Raw genomic sequence first — 21,634 nt, forward strand, 5'->3', positions numbered from 1 at the left:
CAAGATTAATAGACCTTCTGGGGCATTAGTGACATGATGTGTATGGCAGCTAATTTTTAACTACATTTGATAAACATGCCTCATCTCTACGTTAAGTATGTATCAAGTTTTATTTAATTTTATTTAATTTCATTTTTTTGTGAGTTTTCCCCCTTTTTCTCTCCAGTTGTACCCGGCCAATTACCCCACTCTTCCGAGCCGTCCCGGTTGCTGCTCCACCCCCTCTGCCTATCCGGGGAGGGCTGCAGACTACCACATACCTCCTCTTGACACATGTGGAGTTGCCAGCCGCTTCTTTTCACCTGACAGTGAGGAGTTTCACCAGGGGGATGTAGCGCGTGGGAGGATCATGCTATTCCCCACCACTTCGGTCCAGAGGAGGCGCTAATGCAGCGACCAGGACATGTACCCACATCCCTGCTTCCCACCCACAGACACGGCCAGTTGTGTCTGCAGGGACATCGGACCAAGCCGGAGGTAACACGGGGATTCGAACCGGCAATCCCCGTGTTGGTAGGCAACGGAATAGACCTTTACGCTACCCGAGCGCCCCATCCACTTTTATTACTAACTTAAAAAATGGCATGGTGTAACGGCCACTCCAGAATAAATTGATTTTTGTACCTCAGCCCCAATAAACATTTTTTGTTATTGTCTGGTTTATGGCACTATGTACAGTTCCGGAAATAGCTTGAGTACACACAAGTGCACACGCAAAAAATTAAGAGCTTTGTGTTAACACGATATTGCTAGGACACTATTGCTATTCTTTAAGACTCCTTTGGTGTGCGGTGTTAATGTGCTTTGATACGAAGACGTGGGAGAGACTAGATGTGATGATCTGGAAAAATAAGACTGAGATGGGTGTGATGGTTCAAAAATTAATCTAAAAATAGAAAAAATGAGATGTTCATGAAGAAAACGACACAAAAAAAGGAACATCGCAGGCGTCTGGGTAGCGTAGCAGTCTATTCCGTTGTCTGCCAACACGGGGATCGCTAGTTCAAATCCCCATGTTACCTCCGGCTTGGTCGGTCATCCCTACAGACACAGTTGGTTGTGTATGCGGGTGGGAAGCCGGGTGTGGGTATGTGTCCTGGTTGCTGCACTAGTGCCCTGTCGGTCGGGTGCCTGTTCAGGGGGGAGGGGGAACTGGGGGGGAATAGCATGATCCTCCCACGCGCTACATCCCCCTGGCAAAACTCTTCACTGTCAGGTGAAAAGAAGCAGCTGGCGACTCCACATGTATCGGAGGAGACGTGTGGTAGTCTGCAGCCCTCCCCAGATCGGCAGAGGGGGTGGAGCAGAGATCGGGACAGCTCGGAAGAGTGGGAGTAATTGGCCAAGTACAATTGGGGAGAAAAAGGGGAAAAATCCGGAAAAAAAGGAAAATCATAAACATCACCAATAATCTGACCCCATAGTTGCAACTCCCAACACTGTCAAAATGTGACTGTGGCTGTGCAGCACTTAAGTCCAGTTCTCAGATTTGTGATGCGGCAATGAGAAATATAGTTGAGGGAATCTCTTGAGGACTCATAATTCAAATGGAAACAATCAGATTTCTTTAAGGAGGATGGGTCTGGTTCCACACGTCATGCTAATTTCAGTTTAAGGATCATATCTTGAAACGGCTCATGCAGTTTGGTTTGCATAAGGACATACAAAGATGATGACGAGATAAACAAATGTATATTTCGATTAAAATGAGAATGAATGTTTTATTTAAGCGATTACAACTTATAACGAAACAAAAATAAACTCTTACTTAACAACAATATACAAAGTATCGGTCATTTGTCATAGAGAATCATGTCTACTGCCTACTCTACGACACATACTGTACAGAACACTGCTATAATAAACTTTACAGATGAGACATTCGCTTTCAACATGCTGCTCGGGTCGACTCCGTCCACAGCAACATATTTTGATAAATACTGACAGATGGATCAAGTATCTGCAACCTCTCACCCATTTACACCACAAGTCTATGGGAGAGATCAGTTGTGTTGTGGAAAATGACTGTTGAACAAAATACTGCAGAAGATTCATTAATCGTTCTAGGAGAGGCTGTGCTTTATTCCCCCTACACACATAAATTGAGTTAAAAGCCTAGTGGATGGCCTAAGAACGTTTTCCTTAGACTAACTGACTTCAATCAATGGAAATTAAAACCTTCATTTTTTTTTGTACAGTTGGGTTGGTATGACGGACATTTTACGTTGTTTCAGTGGTTACATTTATAGTTATGTCGAGCACCATACGAATTTAAAGTGCAGGATTGGAAACCCTGCCCAGCAGGAGGATGGCGTTAGAGTTTCCCTCTGTGACAGAAAAAAAGAATGGCCGGTTGATGGAAAGCTTCAATGGCACGCCTGCATCCGGGCTCGTGTTCTGAGTTTCACTGCCTTCTTCTGACATCTCGAACAACACCTTGTTGAACACCTGAGAGCATATAGGAGCATGGGTTAATGACACTAACACACACACACACAATGACCAATTGTATCCAGTCAATTACCCCACTCTTCCGAGCCGTCCGGGTTGCTGCTCTGCCCCCTCTGCCGATCCGGGGAGGGCTGAAGACTACCACACGCTTCCTCCGATACATGTGGAGTCGCCAGCCACTTCTTGTCACCTTACAGTGAGGAGTTTTGCCAGGGGGATGTAGCACGTGGGAGGCTCATGCTATTCCCCCCAGTTCCCTCTCCCCCCTGAACAGGTGCCCGACTGACCAGAGGAGGCGCTAGTGTAGCGACCAGGACACATACCCACATCTGGCTTCCCACCTGCTGACATGGCCAACTGTGTCTGTAGGTGTGCCCGACCAAGCCATAGGTAACACGGGGATTTGACCCGGCGATCTCCATGTTAGTAGGCAATAGAACAGACCGCCACACTACCCGGATGCCCCACATAATGAATTTCTACAACATGAGATGGAGACTATCCAACCTCACCTTATCTACAGTGAAGGGTTTGGTGGTAGTGAGTCGATCAAACTCAGCTCTGGAGCCCAGCAGTTCAGTCTCAACCTCTGGATCTATTTTCGTCAGCAAGTCATGCAGTTCATTCACAGATGACATGGAGAACTTGGGCAGAGATAGCTCCAACAGACTAGAAGGATCACACAGGAGAAGAGAGAGACAGAAGATTTTTACTTCTTGAACTAACTTGGCTGACATGGAATTATTGCGGACACTCCTTCCCTAAAAATCTATATTGGCTATAGCATATGGTCCATATGGATTCGATAAGACAGTACTGATTGACTGCGGGCGGGGGGGGGTGATAGACAACTGCTGACTAGGGTTATTTCTCCTGACGCAAATACATTGATTGGCACATTTTGTCCACACTCACTGTTCCTACAGCTTGGGAAATGAGAAAAGGATTGAAATTCAAACATTTTTTCTTCTTCTGGGTATTTGACAGATATTGAAAACTAGACATGTTCAAAAGGTTTTCACAAATATCATGAGATTTTGTAAATACTTCGCTTGTTAAAGAAATGTTTATCACCAAGCATGGTTGTTGGTGGATCAAGATTACCTTTGAATACCGATAATGATTACATAAGAGACTAAGTGAAAATAAGGACACTGCTAAAAACGCTTCAACAAAAAAATGGGACATTTCATCATGGGTCATGGAGTTCTTGCTTTGAGCCAGGGAAAGGTTATGTAGAATTGATTGGATTCTGTTTACAAAAACTGTCCACACAAATGGACTGCATTTATATAGCGCTTTTCTAGTCTACTGACCGACCGCTCAAAGCGCTTTACAGTGTATGCCTCACATTCACCCATTCACATACGGGTGGTGGAGGCTGCCATGCAAGGCGCCAACCTGCTCATCAGGAGCAGTTAGGGGTTCAATGTCTTGCTCAAGGACACTTCGACACGCTCTCTGGAGGAGCCGGGGGTTGAACCAGCGACCTTCCGATTACTAGATGACCCGCTCTACCTCCTGAGCCATGTCACCCCCCAAACAATATTACAGGGATCCCAGATAAGAGACTTACCCTTCTTTGAGGTCCCGGTGCCAGTCAGAGATGACGTCGATGTTTAGCTTTGCTCCGATATCATCCAGACTGGCCCCTTCATGAGGCACAACCAGCAACATGTAGGAGCGCTTGCTCAGAGCCAGCTTCACCACTGTGCACTGCAATTTCTTCATGGCAATGTCATATAAAACAAAGGATTAGTCAAGTTTTAAAGGAGTGACTTTATTTACAAGCTGTGGTATGTGTGAGAGCTATAGCCAACAAGTGTGGAGGGTGTGAGGTATTTCATGCTCCTCCACAACCAACACTCCTATTTATCCCCTGTACTTTTTGAAAATGTACTCCTTGTTTTACACTTATCTTGTGAAGAAGAGAAATACGTTTTTTTGTTTGTTGATTTTTTTACTCCCTTTTTCTCCCCAATTGTATTTAGCCAATTATCCCACTCTTCTGAGCCATCCCCGTCGCTGCTCCACCCCCTCTGCCAATCCGGGGAGGGCTGCAGACTACCACACGTCTCCTCCGATACATGTGGAGTCGCCAGCTGCTTCTTTTCACCTGACAGTGAAGAGTTTTGCCAGGGGGATGCGCCTCCTCTGGTCGGTCGACCAGAGGAGGCGCTATTGCACAGACCAGGACACATACCCACATCTGACTTCCTACCCACAGACACGGCCAATAGTGTCTGTAGGGACGCCCGACCAAGCTGGAGGCAACATGGGGATTTGATCTGGCAATCCCCACGTTGGTAGGCAATGGAATAGACCACCACTCTACCCGGACACCGAGAAATGCATTTCCGAAAAAGTGCCAAAAATGCTAAAGCACCAAAAATACAATTTTATCAGAGTTACCTTGTCGTTGAAGTACTGGTACTGACCCGTATGGGTCATCATTGGAACCATAACAATTGTTGCTTCATCCACATGGAAGGCCTGCAGGGTGGTCTTCTCAGGTTGGAAGGCTGTCTTCCAGTTACCTACACAGACACAGACAGGTTCACAGAACATACTGTAACACATTGTCGCACAAATCCCTCACATTTGGATTGGTGCTTCAAGACAACATAACAAGTTCGGGAATTCAGAATCTGGCTGTAATCATAAGTAGTAGTTATATTGGTGCCTCATGTGTACCAAAAGGAAAAGTGTAATTGTTGATTATGATATGACAGACAGAGAAAATGTTATCCATCTCAAACAAAAACATTATTCTGAAGTGTTCTGTCAGATGAAGAAATACTATGAGTTAATAATGTTAATGTTGTCATCTTGGTCAAGGGTGACCAGTTACATGGTGTTCTTAAAGAAGTGCCAGGCAGACAGACAGACCTTTGAAGCTGATGGAGCTAATGAACAGCAGGTTGGTGCTGGAGCTCAGATCACTGAACAGTCTCTTCACCCTTCCCTCTGACGTCTTCTCTACAAAGGTGTTCAGCAGCACCTCTGCCTTCTGGGGCCTGGAGAAGTCCACGCCACGGATGAAGGATGTGTCGGAGAAGTCTTGTGTGCCCTTAATGAAGTCCTCTGAAAGGCGAGCATCCTGAGGAGCGAAGGCCCACACCTGGGTGTCGATCTCGTCTTTGGGTCCGTCATCTACCAGAGAGTTGATGCTCTGAAGGGTCCTCAGGACCTTGTGCCCGTCCACCAATGACACACAATCCGCTCCATCAGTGTGTCTGTTCAGGCCTAATAAGAGCTGGCAGGAGAGGGAAGGGTTTGGATAACTTCAAATCTTTGTGCTCTGAAAGTACCAGGCTTCATCTTTAGATGCTGCAGATTTGGACTGTATCAGCAGCTTTTTTTTCAGTTTAACCACCAGTAAGCCATTCATTCATTCAGTCGTTCATGATATCAAATAAATAGGTTAACAGATGATTGTCCGAAAGCCCATTTGGAATATATCAATACTGAAGAGCTCACTGACTGATTTTATTATGCTACAACACTCTTTTTCCCCCACTAATTCCTCAAGAAATGACAAGGTAAAAGCAAGAACCTGGTATGAGCGTGCCGTCTTCTTTGAGGCGCCCATGTAGAAGGTGATGAGGGAGCCGAAGGTGTTGACTGGAGACAGGAGGGTATTGATGCTGCTCTGCGCGCTGCTAAGAGCTTGGTACATCCTGAGGCCAAGAGCGTCGGACAGTCCTGCCAGAACTGCTGTCCTCTGGGTGATGTTCTGCCTCAGCCCGTCTTGGTCTGATGGGTCCCTGCTGTCAGGCGTCTGCACTTCATTGTCAAGGGTGGCCACAGGAAGTGTCTCCAGTGACTTGGAAGTCTGCGTCTGAAGGGTTTCACAGCTGACATTGTCGGCAGCAAAGAGGTAAAATGGGTGAACGTAGACCCGGTTTGCTTGGCTTCCTGAAAGGCAGCAGCAAAATAGTAGGAGAAGAGAAGGGGACCGCAGTTTCTGCATTTTACCTTCCTTCGATCCGATCGATTCTTCTGTGGAGAAGAAGAATTATTAGTATGAGATGAGCGAGCTTGAACAAAACAGCCTAATAATTTTGTTCTTTTATCGTTAACTGATTCTTGAATCCCTGATAAGCGGGCAAACACAGATTATTAAGATCCTTTGAATGGTCAGAAAAGGTACATGGAGGCTCGCACTCTTAAAAACCGGGAGCCACAATTAATTCATTTCATTATTCATTATGCGCTGCCAGACATGTTTTGGCCCTTGCCGTTCTCAACACCTTTCAATATCAGAGGACACACAGGTGCCTAAAATACAGATGTGCAAACACCACACAGAAAGGACCTGGGATGGCTTGGGGTTCAAACCCAGGACCTTCTTGCTGTGCGGCAACAGTGCTAACCACTGGGCCACCATGCCACCCCAAATGGGACTCAAATAAAAATTAAACAGTTACATATATGCATACATCCCGGTCCAGTTCCGACCATGATAAAAGGATGTGAATGGTTCAACCATCTTCTTAGTTTGGACAGTTGGTTGGAGAACTTTTGTGCTCCTACTGGCTATATTTTTCTTAGCCACTGACTCATTCTGGAGAAGGCAAGACCTCCACAGAAAAGACATCTTGCACCCAAGCAAGAGGGATATGAGTCTTTTAACCATTAATTTTAGTCTCTATTTGCACAAACTATCTGATAATTGACTAAGAGCCAATATACCAGTAATCATAAGTCGCAGGCCCTACAACCCTCCTTCCTGCAGATCTGCCTATTATACATTTCTAACTCATATTCAGTGCCAGCCCAATTTAGTACCTCTCTCTCCTCCTTTGCCCATCATTTTCAGCTTCCTCAAAATGCAATCATTAGGGAACAAAAGTTTTATTTGCGACGATTTTCTACTATAATGTTGACTTTTTTTTATGGTTCCTGTGTCCTAGCTGGCCATAGATGACACTGTGCCACCTCCTGGCTACTCTTATTTAAACAAGCCTAGAGCCAAAGGCAGGGCAGGTGGCATGGCGGTGTTTTATAAAAACTGTTTTAAATGCTCAATGATTGACCTTGGCATATTTTCTTCATTTGAGCGTCTTTGCTTTCCTTTAAAATGGTTCCGTGGAAATCTTGTGTTTATTAGTATACAGACCACCAAAATCATCTGGTTCTATAAATGAATTTTATGAACTACTCTGCATCATCATGTCAAAATACAAAAATATCCCGATTTTGCATGATTTTAATATTCATGTGTGCTGTCCTGTCAATATTCTAGCCAGAGACTGTCTAAAGCTATTTGATATTTTTAACTTTTCTTGTGCTCTAACAGGACCTACTCACAATAAAGGACATATTCTTGACCCGGTGTTGTATTATGCCATCAAGATCAGTGATGTTGTATGCCAAGAAAGTGTGGTGTCTGATCATAAGTGCCTCCTTTTTAATACTTGTGTCCATAATGCAGTCAATAATAACACAGGCCCGTCCTATTTCTGCATTTTTAATTCCACCTCAGCTGCTAAATTTTGTGACGCTTTTGTTTCCTCTGGCATAGGGTTTGATTCTTCAGTAAGTATTATTGATGCCACTACCACTTTCAATTCAACATGTGTTTCTGTTCTGGACACTTTGACTCCCTTAACAGCTAGAAAACCCAAAATCACACCTCAGCCCTGGCTAACCAATGACAGATCTCTAAAGCAGTTGTGTCGGAGGGCTGGATGAAAATGTAGGGGTTCTAGTTGGCCTGCAGACTTGCTGACTTTGGAGGATCTAATGAAGACTTTTATTCAAGCAGCAAAAACGGTCAGAGAAAAGTATTACAATGACTTTATTAATAAACGTAGATCTAACCCCAGACACCCCTTCAACATTGTCAATTGACAAATGTGAACAGTTTCGGTCTTATTTCTCTGACAAAATCAAAACCATCAATCAATCAATCAATCAATCAATCAATCAATCAATCAATCAATCAATCAATCAATCAATCAATCAATCAATCAAGTTCAGAAACAGTATTTTTTTTGTTGCCCAGACTGTTACTGAACCCTCTCCTCCTAGCACCAACTGTACCTTAACCTTTTTTGATGAATTGACAATTGAAAATCTTAACTGAAACTATTGCCAAAATGAAGAGCTCCACCTGCTCTCTTGATATTATTCCTACCCATTTCTTTAAAGATACCCTTGTGATAACCGGTCTATTTCTGGTGGATTTATTGAACTCCTCACTCTCATCTGGCCTTGTTCCTCGTTATTTTAAAATGGCAGTAGTACAACCTCTCCTTAAAAACCCACACTAGATCCAGACAATCTTAATGATTTCCATCCAATCTCAAAATTGCCATTTCTTGCAATGGGTTTAGAAAAAAAAATATTGTAGAAAAAGTAATTTCTTTCATGAACAGTGATGGTCTCTGAGAAATTTCAGTCAGGTTTTAGGGAAGTTCACGACACAGACACTGCACCTTCCTTAGGGTTTTAAATGATCTTCTTTTAGCAGCAGACTTTGTTCAACACTGTATTACTCCTGTTGGATCTGTCTGTGGCTTTTAACACTGTTGATCATAATATTTTGATTAAATGTCTTAAATATTGGGTGGGCATTTCAGGTTCAGTTTTAAATTGTTCCACTTGTATCTTTCAGGAAGGTCATTTTGGTGTGGAAATTGGGAACTATCAATCAGCTCTAGTACCGCTAAAATATGGAGTTCCACAGGAATCTGTTCTTGGACCCTTACTATTTTCCCTTTACATGCTACCGCTTGGTCATATCATTAAAAAATACAATATCAGTTTCCATTTCTATGCTGATGATACACAAATCTATCACCTCTTTTACACTAATGACACCAATCAATTAAATAACCTCCACATGTGTATTGCAGATATCAATAACTGGATGGCGTCAAATCTTTTACAGTTAAACTTGGAAAAATCCAAGGTTATTATCATGGGTTCAGACTCGGCACAGAATTACAATTCCTCCCATCTTGGTCCCCTCTCATTTAACTCCTGCAGAAACCTCTGTATTATCTTTGATAACCACCTCAACTTCGACAAACATATTAATTCTGTTGTCCAATCATGTTTCCAACTAAGAAAACTTTCAAAAATCAGGTCATTTTTATCTGCCAAGATCTTAGAAACAGTACTTCAAGCATCCATTTCATCCCAGTTAGATTACGGCAATGCACTCTTCTCCTGCCTCACACAACAAAACCTCAGTAAACTTCAGCTGATTCAAAATGCTGCAGCCAGACTCATAACCAGGTCCAACAGGGGAGAGCACATCACACCGGTTTTAAAATCACTTCATTGGCTCCCAGTCCATCTTAGAGGGGATTTTAAAATTTTAACGATCCCTTTTTCGGCTTGTAGAGGGCTAGCTCCAGAATATATAGCTGACCTCCTGACCTCCCACGAGCTTGAATGCAACCTGAGAACCTGTGGTGGGTCATTCCTGGCAATTCCTCGGTCAAACCTTAAAAGCAGAGGTGGCCAGGCCTTTTCTGTTTGGGCCCCTCAGCTGTGGAATGACTTGTCAGAGGAAATCATGGAAGCTAACACATGGTCTTCTTTTACATCGCTTTTTAAAACTCAACATTTTGTACTTGCTTTTTATTTATTTTACCGTTTGTAATTTTTGCTAATCCTTTTGTTGTATTTTATCTTGTATTTTATCTATTTTTGTTTGATTGATTTTACTGTATGTTTTGATAGCTTTCATTGGATTTTATCTTAATATTTTAACTGTTTGCTTATTGCCTTTTTAATTGTTTGCAAAGTGCTTTCTAACTTGTTTTGAAAAGTGCTATATAAATAAAGGTGAGATAGTACCCAGGGTGCTTTTCAAATAGGCCTCCCTTTTCAAGATCTTGTTAACTGTTTCTGTGCCTATGCATCTCAAAGTCTGAATGCATTGATTCACTTCCACAAAATCTTTACAATAGGCAAATTAAGCTCCTTTCTCCTTCTCTGCAACTTTTATGATCAGACAATCTTGTTTTCAATGATTGTGACATTTGGCCCACACACCCTATTGAACATGGGTGATACAAAAACACAAATTACAATTGTTAAGTTACAAGGAATTCAGGTTTTAATATGGTATCATTACTGAGTCCTAGGATGTGGTAAAGGAACTGGTTTGGACTACATTGTTACATGCAGCACACTGAAAGGCAGGGCAACCAACCAGGTGTAACTTTGAATGGTGAATCCCCATTACTGTGGCTTTGGTCAGAAATCTGGCTGAATCTGGTTTTCCATCTTTGACAGGATTGGCTGGAGGGGACACTAGGCATAGAGCGGCATGTCAATGATTGATTCGTTCCTCTTTGTGTGTCCGCTCTCCTGGTGCCCAGTGAATAAGAGCAGGCCCAACCCTCAGTAACAAAGGACGCATAGATAATGAAGAGCATCAGTGCGTGCATGTGTGTTGTGCCAAATAATCACTAAAATATGGTATACGTCTAATTCTAAGGTGGCCAATAGCAGATTAACTAAGAATGCTGTGTCAACAAGCCACAGTAAAATGTTCAAACTACAACTCACTAGATACTACTGCTACAAGAAATTGCTGCTCAGTTGCTCTGACACCAGTTTGTTCACTATGTAATTGAGAGAACAGCATCCAGAAATGCATATTCTGACATTGTCCCACAGAGCCGTAGCGGCCGAGGTTGATTTAGATTTTGGTTCAACCACTGTCTTTGATTTAGTTTAAGGTTTGGATCCTCTGCATGGTTTTAAGCACAGCCTCATATTCGGTGATGCCGCTTTGGTCAAAGCTTTAATTTTAACAGGTGACTGCATACTTGTATCAGGGTTAACAGCAAATAGTCAAAATCATGAGACTTTGTTAAGTTGTCACATTTTCTTGTCTACTGGTGATGGTAGTCAAACTTCTTGTTGAAGTATTATAATAATACTAATACTAATAATACACTTTATTTGGGCAGCACTTTTCAAAACAGGGTTTTGTTCATAATTTCAGCCTGCTGTTTGTTACAGTTGACAACGTGGTCGGTATTCCTCCCATATTTCAACAGACTACCTTCGTTTTTATAGAAATCATCTGAATGTCATAATCTTGAGTTGCTCTTACATAAAAAATAGGACTTCATCCTTTGAGTTGAGAGTGGACTGATGGACTCCCCTGACGGAGATGAGCAAACACTGGAGTCTCCTCTATTTGGACACGCACCACCAGGACATGGCCTTGGGATCCTGATCAATAAAACCTGCGTGCTCAAATACTCATATGCAGTGAGTCACAGTCAGTCTCCCCATGCTGACTGCTTGAGGTCAAAAACACGCGATTGGTTCATGATCAGCCTCGCCGATCACACACCGGCCTGGCAGCGATAACGCGCTCCACTCACGATCACCACTGATTCGTCTACGGACAGCTGCGCTTCTCTCCATTTTAAGGCTGGACTTTCAGACAGCCCCTGACCCATCGTCAACTTTTTGCGCTCGAACAGACACCTTCAGAATGACATCGCAAGTCAAAGGGATCTCTTCACGAAGTAGCGAACGCTCAACATTTCACCAAAATTCTCTCTCTCTCTCTCTCTCTCTCTCTCTCTCTCTCTCTCTCTCTCTCTCTCTCTCTCTCTCTCTCTCTCTCTCTCTCTCTCTCTCTCTTTCCGTTGGATGTAATTTTATACATCCGTGGCTACTCTAAAAATCAAAATGACCTTGGTGACGAAGAGTCAAACCAAACAAAGGACTTGAGACCCCAGATGTGTGTTAGCCTCTACATGATGAGCACAGTGGTAGTGAATAAGGTTAGTTTGTCTTACCGTGTGTGCTGTTTGCTGCTGATGCGGCGTGGTAGGGAGGTCTGCGGTGTCCAGCTCAGCTCCCTTGCTTTAAGCCGTCAGCCAGGCTCCGCTCTCCCCTCCTGGTTACTGATTAACCCCAACAGAATTGTGGCAGGGGCTCAGCTGCAATGACGCGCAGCCAGCATTTGGGGTGGGGTAGGAGAGAGAGAGAGAGAGAGAGAGAGAGAGAGAGCGAGCACGCACAAGATAACGAGAGGAATTGGTCAGTTGTGGGAAACACAAGCTTGTTTGAGTTGAGCCCCCGCTCTTTTTTTTTTCCTAGAGTGAGTGCTTCATTTCTGAAATGTCATCATTTGATCAGTGGGGAAAGTTTTACCGGAAACATTACTCATGTACTTTGTAGGTTAGCTTGTCCCATCATTCTGGGGATAAACAAGTGAAATCCATAAGCATAATTTGGCCGTCCTAGCACACAAAAACACGTTCACTCAGTCACACACACACACACACACACACACACACACACACACACACACACACACACACACACACACACACACACACACACACACACACACACACACACACACTTTCCAAATTCCCATAATAGCTGAGATTTTACATCTTTTTAATGGTTTGAAGGGGGGGGATTAGCAAGGAGAACAATGGATTCAGATTCAGACAACTTTATTTATCCCAGAAGGGCAATTCAGTTTTACATTATACCCAAACCATACACAAACTCATAGACAAGTGGCAATCATCAGTATGTCAGAGACAATAGACAGATCAGTACATGGGCAAGAGATGCACACTGTCACCCTCATCTGGCCTTGCATGCTCACTCACGCAAGGACCAGGCGAAGGATAAAAAGTCACACAAGTTAAAAGAATAGAACAGATAAATAAATGAATGAAGCATCCTAAGATGCATTGCACATTGCATTCCAATACAACATTCAGTGAACGTACAGGTCCACAAGCCATGTGAAAAACAGACAAGGTATAAACCAACTATTGTGGTTTAAAACAATATAAAGCATTCATTTAAAATGACTGCTCTCGGTATTTAACAACCTGATAGCAGAAGGAATGAAGGCTTTAGAATAGTGATTTGTTTTCCTGGGGGGCACTTTATAGCGCCGGCCTGGTGGCATTACAGTGAATTCACTGGACAGGACGTGGTCAGATTGGCTAATAATTCCTTTTGCTTTGTGGGCCACACGTTTCTCCCAGAGGGAGCACAAGTCTCTCTGCTGGACTGTGATTATTTTGGAGCAGACCTTAATGATACTGTTTAGGGAACAAACACGCCGATGTCACTGTTTATTGATACAATATGCTGCTACATTTTTACAATGTTGAATAAGACTGACAAACCTAAATATTATGGCACATCTTGGGAAATGAACACACAACTTCCAAATGTTCTTTAGACTAGGTAATTGACTTATATGACGCAAGGCACATTGTATTGTCCTCTGACAGGTCCTTTGCTGGCACCTGATTCAACAGGGCAGGACAAACTAATTTCCCTCATCATTAAAGGAGATAAGCCACACTTTGTACTTGAAGATCCGGGATTGCTGTATTCTAAATATTAGTTAACTAGTAAAGCAAATTACAGTGTCTGTGAGTTGAAATGGAATATTGCTTATCTCAGCTTCATTTTCTGCTGCTAGCATGGCTTGATAACAGAAATTCACACAAGCAACAGCAAAAGCCCATAAAAAATTCTTAATATAGATAAAATCAATTGTAATTCTTAAAAGCATTGTGCTCATCCTCACTATTCGGTGGAATTCACAGTTGTCTCAGCTTTATCAGAAGATAGACTAAACGTATATTTGAACATCTCAAAGGCAAGTTCACAAACAGTTCACAAACAAAATGGATTTTTTTTTTTGGAGAGAGTTTTTCGTTGGGTACATAACTGACCTTTGACAGTTTGTGAAGCATGAAACTATTTGATTGAAAATTTCACGATTTTGTAACCACAGCTGGATGGTCTTTCAGGACAGAATAGGTAAAATATACTCATCCACATTAGTTCTTAGGACCGGCACACCTCAGGGCTGCTGTCTCGGTCCCCTATTGTGCAGTCTGTATACACACGACTGTGTTGCCAAATGTGACAACAACAGCATCATGAAAATTGCAGATGACACCACAGTGACTGGACTAATAACCGACAGTAATGAGAGGGCCTATAGGAGGGAAGTGGAAGATTTAACCATATGGTGTCATGATAACAACCTCTCTCTAAAGATAAGACAAAAGAAATCATTGTTGACTTGAGAAGCATCAGCGGAAATCACATTCCTATTGCTATCAGTGGGTCATCCATTGAAATTGTGGACAGTTTTAGATTTCTCGGTATACACATCACAGACACCCTCACATGGTCTCTCAACACTAACTGCACCCTGAATAAGGGACTGTATTTTCTGAGGTGTCTCAAGAGTTTTGGTATTCATACCAAAACTGTTATGAACCTTTACGGCAGTATCATGGAGAGTGTCATGACAGGCTGTATCACAGTGTCATTTGGCAACCTGACAGCTCAGGACTGCAGACCACTTCAAAGGACTGTAAAGACAGCAGCAAAAATCACTGGCATGGAACTACCACATCTTCATAATATCTACACCATTCGGTGCAAAAGGAATGCCCAAAACATCATTAAGGACACCAGCCACCTCGCTCATGTTCTGTTCTCGCTCTGTTCATCTATTTAACATCACCGGAGCATCAACTCACACACCATCTGTCTCAGCAATAGTTTCATTCCACAAGCAGTCAGTCAGGTTGCTGAACAGCTGACAAACCCATGTGCACCTTACATTGTTGTGTTGTCGTGTACTTTCTATATTGTGTCTATAACATATGAATTCATGTGAACATAGTCTGTGTAGGTCTGTAGTATTTTGTTTTGTTTTTTAATGGGGGGGGGGTCCTTTGTGTTAAGGCAGGGAGAGCCAGAGCACAAGCATTTCATTGTATTCCAATACACAAAACAATACAGTTGAACTTGAACTTCACAGTTTTTTGATCCTTCATCATCTGTGGAGCTATATCAGATACTTGATGTTTGGCATGCACAGTCTCAATGAATGTACCTACACATTTGCATGGCATCAGAGATCAGTGGCAGACGTTGCTCTTCAACTTCTTTTTTAATTTCAGTATTCTTTCATTGAATCAAATCTAAATGGTTCAAGACACAGATACAGTATAGATGAACATCCCTTTTCCCCTTTTGGTGTATTCTTGGTGAGTTCCCAAACCTTTTATGAAATTCTATTGTACATTTTCAGAGAGTACCTTATAACAGTTCCTGAAACTAGAAGTGAAACATTTTATCTTTCACAGACAAATATTATATAAATATCAGTATCAATATCAGATAATCAATATTAGATAACACAGGTGTGGGTTTCTCACGACCAAGGATTTAATTGTTTACATTCAGTCAACAAAAACTTTTACGAGTGTTACAAGGAAGACTCCTGGGTATATAAGTGGTCACATAATGGGACTGGAGTATGTCTGACTGAAGTGGGACTCATGATGTTGTGGCCTCTCTTGGTTCTTTGTGGTGCGCTCACCTCACATTTTGTGCAAGGTACTGTTCAGCCATTCTTTATATGTTATGCCATTGTCTACCTCTGTCCCTCTGACAGTGATGTATCATTTGTTTCCACCAAGAGGGCATATACTTCATTCATACAATTAACCATCCGCTACATTTTTCAGGGCAAGACAGGTCGACACCAGGTGAGTTTGACTAATATAACTAATATAACTAGTATGACTGATCTTTGAAATGTAACCCTACATCACACATTGCACTATTGGATTTGCATTCACTTGGTTTCAGCCAAGGGATGCAGCCGCACCGGAGACATCAGCATCTATGAAATACATTTTAATTGGTTAGACAGACAACCTAACATGGCTTTTGGTCTTTTGACTTAATAAGCGAGTAATTTGAGGTCCAACAGGTTCAGCAAGCCCAACAAAAGCACCCGAAGATCCAACGGGAACAGCTGATCCAGCTGATCTCAATGTTAAAACAGGTATTTTCATCATAAACTGCATCTTGTTCAGTACTGTTTCTTTATTTTATCCCCCAAAAATATCCCACCAAGTATATCTATACTTACAATAGTTTGCAGGTGTAGTCACTTTTAGACAGTTTAGTAACACAATATACTTCTGTTCCTAAGCACGACCTTCATGTCGGTACAACTGTGGCTGGGACCTGGGAAGCTGTTCCTGCTCAAGCTCTTGTCAATACTATGGCAATTGCTGCTATGACTACTACAGTAAGTGTTATGTCCATTAAAGCTTAGCCAAGAAACCACTGGTGATCACTGCGCATGACCTTGAATGTACACAATACTGAATTTAATCTTTTTATATCCCATAGCCTACTGCTATGGGACCACTGTGTTACACTGTATTACACTGTACTGTACTGTACTATACTATACTATATTGTACTATGCTATGCTATACTATAGCATCTAGCATTTTGGCACTGAAAACCTTCTAATAATCAGTGAAACCCAATAATAAAGGAATAATAAATGAAGATACTTCTCATTGCTGTAGCAATGAGCCTTTCTATTCTTGTATTATGACGTGTCCAAAGTGACCTTGACATTTCCCTTTGTTGTGCAGGATGCGGACTGAATAGAAGATGCTTCATTTTATGCGTTAAACAACGCGAGCAGTGAAAAGTTTATCAGCTCAGCTCTCATGTGGTTATAACTGTGGCAATGACATGGGAAGCTTCTCCTGCTCAAGCTCTTGTCAATACTATGGCAACTACTGCTGTGACTTAATTTAAGTGCTGAGAGCCATTGGCTTTAGTAGTTATGATGCAGAATAAACAATATGTTGTCTGAATTTATCCATTGCACCTACAGAAACAGCATCAAAGCATTGAAATAACCAAGTTTGTGTCAGATAATGACTGAAATTTCTGTCATGCAGCCTACTGCCAAGTAACCACAACGAGACCAGCATACTTCACCACAGGTACTTCAACATCTCTGCAGCTTAAGTTTCCATTCTATTTGTGAACCAGTGAACCTAAAAATGGTTTGAATAAGACAATACATTTCTTCTTTTTTCAGCTTGGCTCTCCTGTCGGTACAACTGTGGCATGAACCTGGGAAGCTGCTCCTGCTCAAGCTCTTGTCAACACTATGGCAACTGCTGCTATGACTACTACAGTAAGTGTTATGTCCACCAGACATTAGCCGAAAACCACTGGTGGTCACTGTCTACAGCTTCTGACACAAGTGATACTGAATTCCATCTTTTTATATCACACAGGATTCTGCTCATCCACAACGGTCATGCCAATCTCAGGTACTTCTCCGCTTTTCTTCCCTAACATGCAGAGCGAGCAAAATAATTGCATATTATCACCGATCGTTAGTTGTGATACGATGGTAGAATCTCAACACTAGCCTGAACTAAAAATGGTAAGAAAGACTCGTCTCCTCCACTTTCAGCCAAGCCTTGTGGAGCCTCCCTGCATGGCTCTGGGTCCTTTACCAGCCCCTACTACCCAAGCTATTACCATGACAATGCTTACTGTGTGTGGCAGCTAACAACTTCTTATGGCCAAAGAATCCATCTGTCATTCACTGAAGTGCAGTAAGTAGAAAAACCAATGACTTTTTGGAGCCTTTGGCAAACACAAATTTATGTAAAAAAAAACAAAAAAAACAGAACAGCATAATGATTATAACACCAAATGAAAAAAGGTACATGTATGAAAACCTCAATTTCATTTTCATTGTTTACTTATGGAGAAATCATACACATAGTTGAGAGATAGGCTTATAAACAATAGGTATCTTTTTTAGCTATCAAAGACTAAAAAAAAATGTTTTTGACTCGTTTTTCCTTAATATGTCACCGTCTGATAGACGTCTGTTTTCACACCCAGGCTGGAACACTGCTGCACCTGTGACTACATCACTATCTACGATGGGTCATCTATTTATTCACCATCTCTGGGAAAAGTATGCGACAATCAAGATTTGAATGAATTTCAGTCCTCCTCCAACTATATGACTGTTGTCTTCCAGAGTGACAGCGCCATGGTTGGCAGAGGGTTCAAAGCTGAGTTCACAAGCACTCTAACACCAAGCTCAGGTAAGCCGAGTTCGACTACAGTAAGCTGTAAGTTGGACATTAGAGGTTTTCTAGCCAGGCAATCAAACTGACTCATCAGGACAACTAAACCCCTATCAGTCATTGACATGTGACGTTAAACACTCTTACCGATAAGCGAATATGTTAAATTCCTGACTCCTATTGACTAACTTCCAAACAACTATCTTTGACGTATTAGGATTTTCCCCTCAATTTCCTCCTAAAAACAGGCCTTAAAATTGACCAGAATGAGCGAATGGTAAACACATAGCTTTGTTTTTTCAACTGTAAAGCAGTAAATCAAAGTGTAATTCCATACAGAGAGAAAATAGAATGGTCCAGATAGCACAAACAACCTTTAAAGAGACCTAAAAATTGATTGAACATAGCATGGGTCATATTTGTATTTCATTCACCACGAAAATTGATCAACTTGATCTCAACACGTTCCTCTGTCAGGTCGTGTGGAGTGCTCATCAGAAAACATGACTATTGTGATTTCGAGGTCCTACCTGAGCTCTATGGGCTACTATGATGGCTATAGTCTGTATTTGAACGACCCGTATTGCAGACCCAAAGTTTCCAGTTACCAAGTCATCTTCAGCTTCCCAATAAACACTTGTGGCACTGAGCGAAAGGTAGGAAACCCATTACCTTCTAGAAAATCCCCCATAATGATACATCTCATATTCATTCTCCCACAACTTATTGACTTGACAGGAGTTGTACATCTGAGTCAGTGGAAGCTAGAGTTGAGTGACAATATTTTTTGACCATATTTTTACCTTGTGCAGTTTGAAAGAGGCAGAGTTGTGTATACCAATGCCGTCTCTAGCTACACATCCAACTATGGTGAAATCACACGCCAGTCTTTCCTCAAGCTCCATGTGGGCTGTCGTATGGAGCAGGACACAATGGTCCAGATCATGTACGCTGTCAACCATGACAACGGCAGCATAATAGGCACAGGCAAATTCAATGGGACCATGGCGTTCTACACCTCCAGCAACTTTTATTATCAGGTAAAAATGAAAAAGAAATGAAAAAAAAATCCTCTCTGGGTGTTAATATGACATCATTAATAAGTTCCACATTTAGGAGCCTGTAAAAATATATCTTCAAACGCACTGGCACAACATCCTTACAATGTTGAGATTATCTTGTTGGGGAATTGCTTTTAAACATGACTGGTCACGGGACAAGAATGTATATATTAGAGCAATGTTGTTCGAATATCATTTAATTGGAGAAGGAACTGATTGGAGTTTGGATTTTAATTTTCTCTTATCACAGGTGACTCAGGTTCCATACATGGTGACCCTCGACCAAGAAATGTACATCCAGGTGAGGCTGAGTGGGAATGACAACAGCCTGGTGATCTTCCTGGATACATGTGTGGCGTCACCCTCACCCCATGACTTCCATAACAGAACCTATGAGCTTATCCGCGATGGGTAAGATGACGTGACAAGGGTCAGCTACTTAAAGAGTACCTAAACCCTAAACCATTTCAGTCATTTTAGGGACATCTGAAGGTTAAAACTTATCTGATGTAAGTATAGCAGGATAAACACAGCTGCAGCTAATAACATTGAAAATGGGTCTGTTTGATTTAGGTGTGCCAGCACACCTATCAACACTGACAGACAGAGCAAGCCAACACTAAATTGTCAATAATATTGTCAATGCTGGTTTTCGGTCACACCTACAACCAATCAACCCAAAATGCCATTAACTGCAGCTGTGTTAATCGTGCAATGCTTACATCAAAGAGTATGAAGGCAACCCTGGCATGTCTTTAGCTTTTAGATGTCAGCAAACTCACTAAAATGATTGAGGGTTTTAATACTCTAAAAAAACATATAAAAAAGATTTGGGCTCAAACAAAGTTAGAGTTGCTTGGTAGACACAGGAACTCTCTCATGGGTAAGTGAAATTATACAAAATTTAGCATCCACGTAAATGCGCTGTATCATCCAGTAATGCTGCCTTTGTTTCACTATTAGATGTCCAAAGGACAACACCTACTATGCCTACACCTCTGGTACCCACAGCTACATCCGTTTTAAATTCAAGGCTTTCCAGTTTCTGCGAGCCCACGATTCTGTCTACCTGCAGTGCAAGGTCATCATCTGCGCAGCCTCTGACTACAACTCCCGTTGTCGCCATGGCTGCAACAAACGAAAAATCAGAGACCTGCGTGGTTCAAACCATGAAAGCCACACTCTGGTCCTGGGTCCCATCAAACTCAAAGGTAAGTGGCCATTTGTATAAGAGTTTAAAAATTAAAACTGGATTGCAACAAATATTATTTATGCTGATAATTAAAACGGACAACAGAATGTCTGTTTTCTGATGTGTTGCATTTACAGTGTGAAAACTGCAGAAAAAACAAAAACAAATAACATTACTGAAAATGCCATTTCATTGTCATTCCCTCACAATGTTCAAGGCCACGATGGAGAGAATCCTAAGGAGGAGGACAAGGCTTAATATCGTTCTTCAGAGACCTACTTGTCATATTTTCTAATCAATAGTACTTTTACTCTTCAGTTGATTATGGCTTTTAATCACACTCAGTGTTGCCTCTGTGATCCTTCATGTTTAGCAAAGCCATTAAAAGCATCATCAAAAGCGAACTTTTTTCTTTATCAAGAGTCACATTTTAAGATCAAAGTTTTATGAGATCTCAGTTGCTGAATGTGAAGAAGATGGAAACAAAAAACAAATAAGACAAAGAGGTTATGTTAGCAAACACTTTACTTATGAATTAGTTAAGATTAAAGATGAACTGCAGAGTTTTTGGCCACCGGTACTGCCAGTGAGGAAAGTGTGTCCCTGTATCATAACAAAAACACTAACATAACGGAGTTTCCTCTCCAAGTTGCTGTGTTGAAATCTGGATGTAAACATTGTAGCCCTTTAATATAAAAATTGAAGCCTTCGAAATAATAAAAAATAATGTCTCGATGCATGCGCAATAATCCAGGTAAGGAAATCCCAGAAATTTGAATAATTTCTTCTGGACACAACATTCAGTGAGAGAAATGTGATGAAACGTTTCTCCCACTAGATGTTGTGTCTAGATGAATTGATTCAATTTTCTGGGATTAAGATTTTCCAAACATTTTTGAAAGTAATAACTTTTATCAATACCATCAGCAGGGCCTGTCAACACACACTACGTCTGCTCAAGGGACATTTTGAATGTTAACAAGCCAGTAGTTACTCGCATGGAA

General features: G+C 41.8%; 2 protein-coding genes across 3 annotated transcripts; one reads left to right on the plus strand and one right to left on the minus strand.

Moving 5' to 3' along the window:
* Window positions 1-1,701: 1,701 nt before the first annotated feature.
* agt (angiotensinogen) lies at window positions 1,702-12,367 on the minus strand. 2 transcript variants are annotated; one of them, XM_056291837.1, is made up of 7 exons: window positions 12,237-12,367; window positions 6,008-6,453; window positions 5,341-5,707; window positions 4,864-4,988; window positions 4,028-4,176; window positions 2,964-3,120; window positions 1,702-2,448 (listed from the first exon to the last, which is right to left on the minus strand). In XM_056291837.1, exons 2-7 carry the CDS (start codon window positions 6,422-6,424, stop codon window positions 2,272-2,274), a joined length of 1,392 nt encoding a protein of 463 aa, XP_056147812.1. In that variant the 5' UTR covers window positions 6,425-6,453; window positions 12,237-12,367; the 3' UTR covers window positions 1,702-2,271. The 2 variants fall into 2 exon arrangements, with proteins under 2 accessions (XP_056147812.1, XP_056147813.1); XM_056291838.1 differs by having other exon boundaries at window positions 6,008-6,450; window positions 12,237-12,345.
* A 2,812-nt stretch (window positions 12,368-15,179) lies between these two features.
* LOC130122818 (deleted in malignant brain tumors 1 protein-like) lies at window positions 15,180-21,054 on the plus strand. Its single transcript, XM_056291850.1, has 14 exons — window positions 15,180-15,843; window positions 15,975-15,995; window positions 16,223-16,297; window positions 16,448-16,546; window positions 17,220-17,264; window positions 17,363-17,461; window positions 17,565-17,600; window positions 17,747-17,891; window positions 18,187-18,395; window positions 18,855-19,033; window positions 19,190-19,417; window positions 19,689-19,849; window positions 20,402-20,649; window positions 20,848-21,054. Exons 1-14 carry the CDS (start codon window positions 15,786-15,788, stop codon window positions 20,886-20,888), a joined length of 1,644 nt encoding a protein of 547 aa, XP_056147825.1. The 5' UTR covers window positions 15,180-15,785; the 3' UTR covers window positions 20,889-21,054.
* Window positions 21,055-21,634: the final 580 nt, after the last annotated feature.

Source organism: Lampris incognitus, chromosome 13, assembly GCF_029633865.1.
Source record: "Lampris incognitus isolate fLamInc1 chromosome 13, fLamInc1.hap2, whole genome shotgun sequence".
NCBI lineage: Eukaryota > Metazoa > Chordata > Actinopteri > Lampriformes > Lampridae > Lampris > Lampris incognitus.

Excerpts from the sequence above, each read along its gene's own strand:
- agt (XM_056291837.1), bottom strand. The coding sequence starts at position 6,424 with ATGCAGAAACTGCGGTCCCCTTCTCTTCTCCTACTATTTTGCTGCTGC. Across the intron at positions 5,708-6,007 it reads AGACGGCACGCTCATACCAG|CTCTTATTAGGCCTGAACAG; the intron begins GTTCTTGCTTTT and ends CTCTCCTGCCAG. Across the intron at positions 4,177-4,863 it reads ACCAGTACTTCAACGACAAG|AAATTGCAGTGCACAGTGGT; the intron begins GTAACTCTGATA and ends ATTGCCATGAAG.
- LOC130122818 (XM_056291850.1), top strand. The coding sequence starts at position 15,786 with ATGATGTTGTGGCCTCTCTTGGTTCTTTGTGGTGCGCTCACCTCACAT. Across the intron at positions 17,265-17,362 it reads ACCAGCATACTTCACCACAG|CTTGGCTCTCCTGTCGGTAC; the intron begins GTACTTCAACAT and ends TTCTTTTTTCAG. Across the intron at positions 20,650-20,847 it reads GGGTCCCATCAAACTCAAAG|GCCACGATGGAGAGAATCCT; the intron begins GTAAGTGGCCAT and ends ACAATGTTCAAG.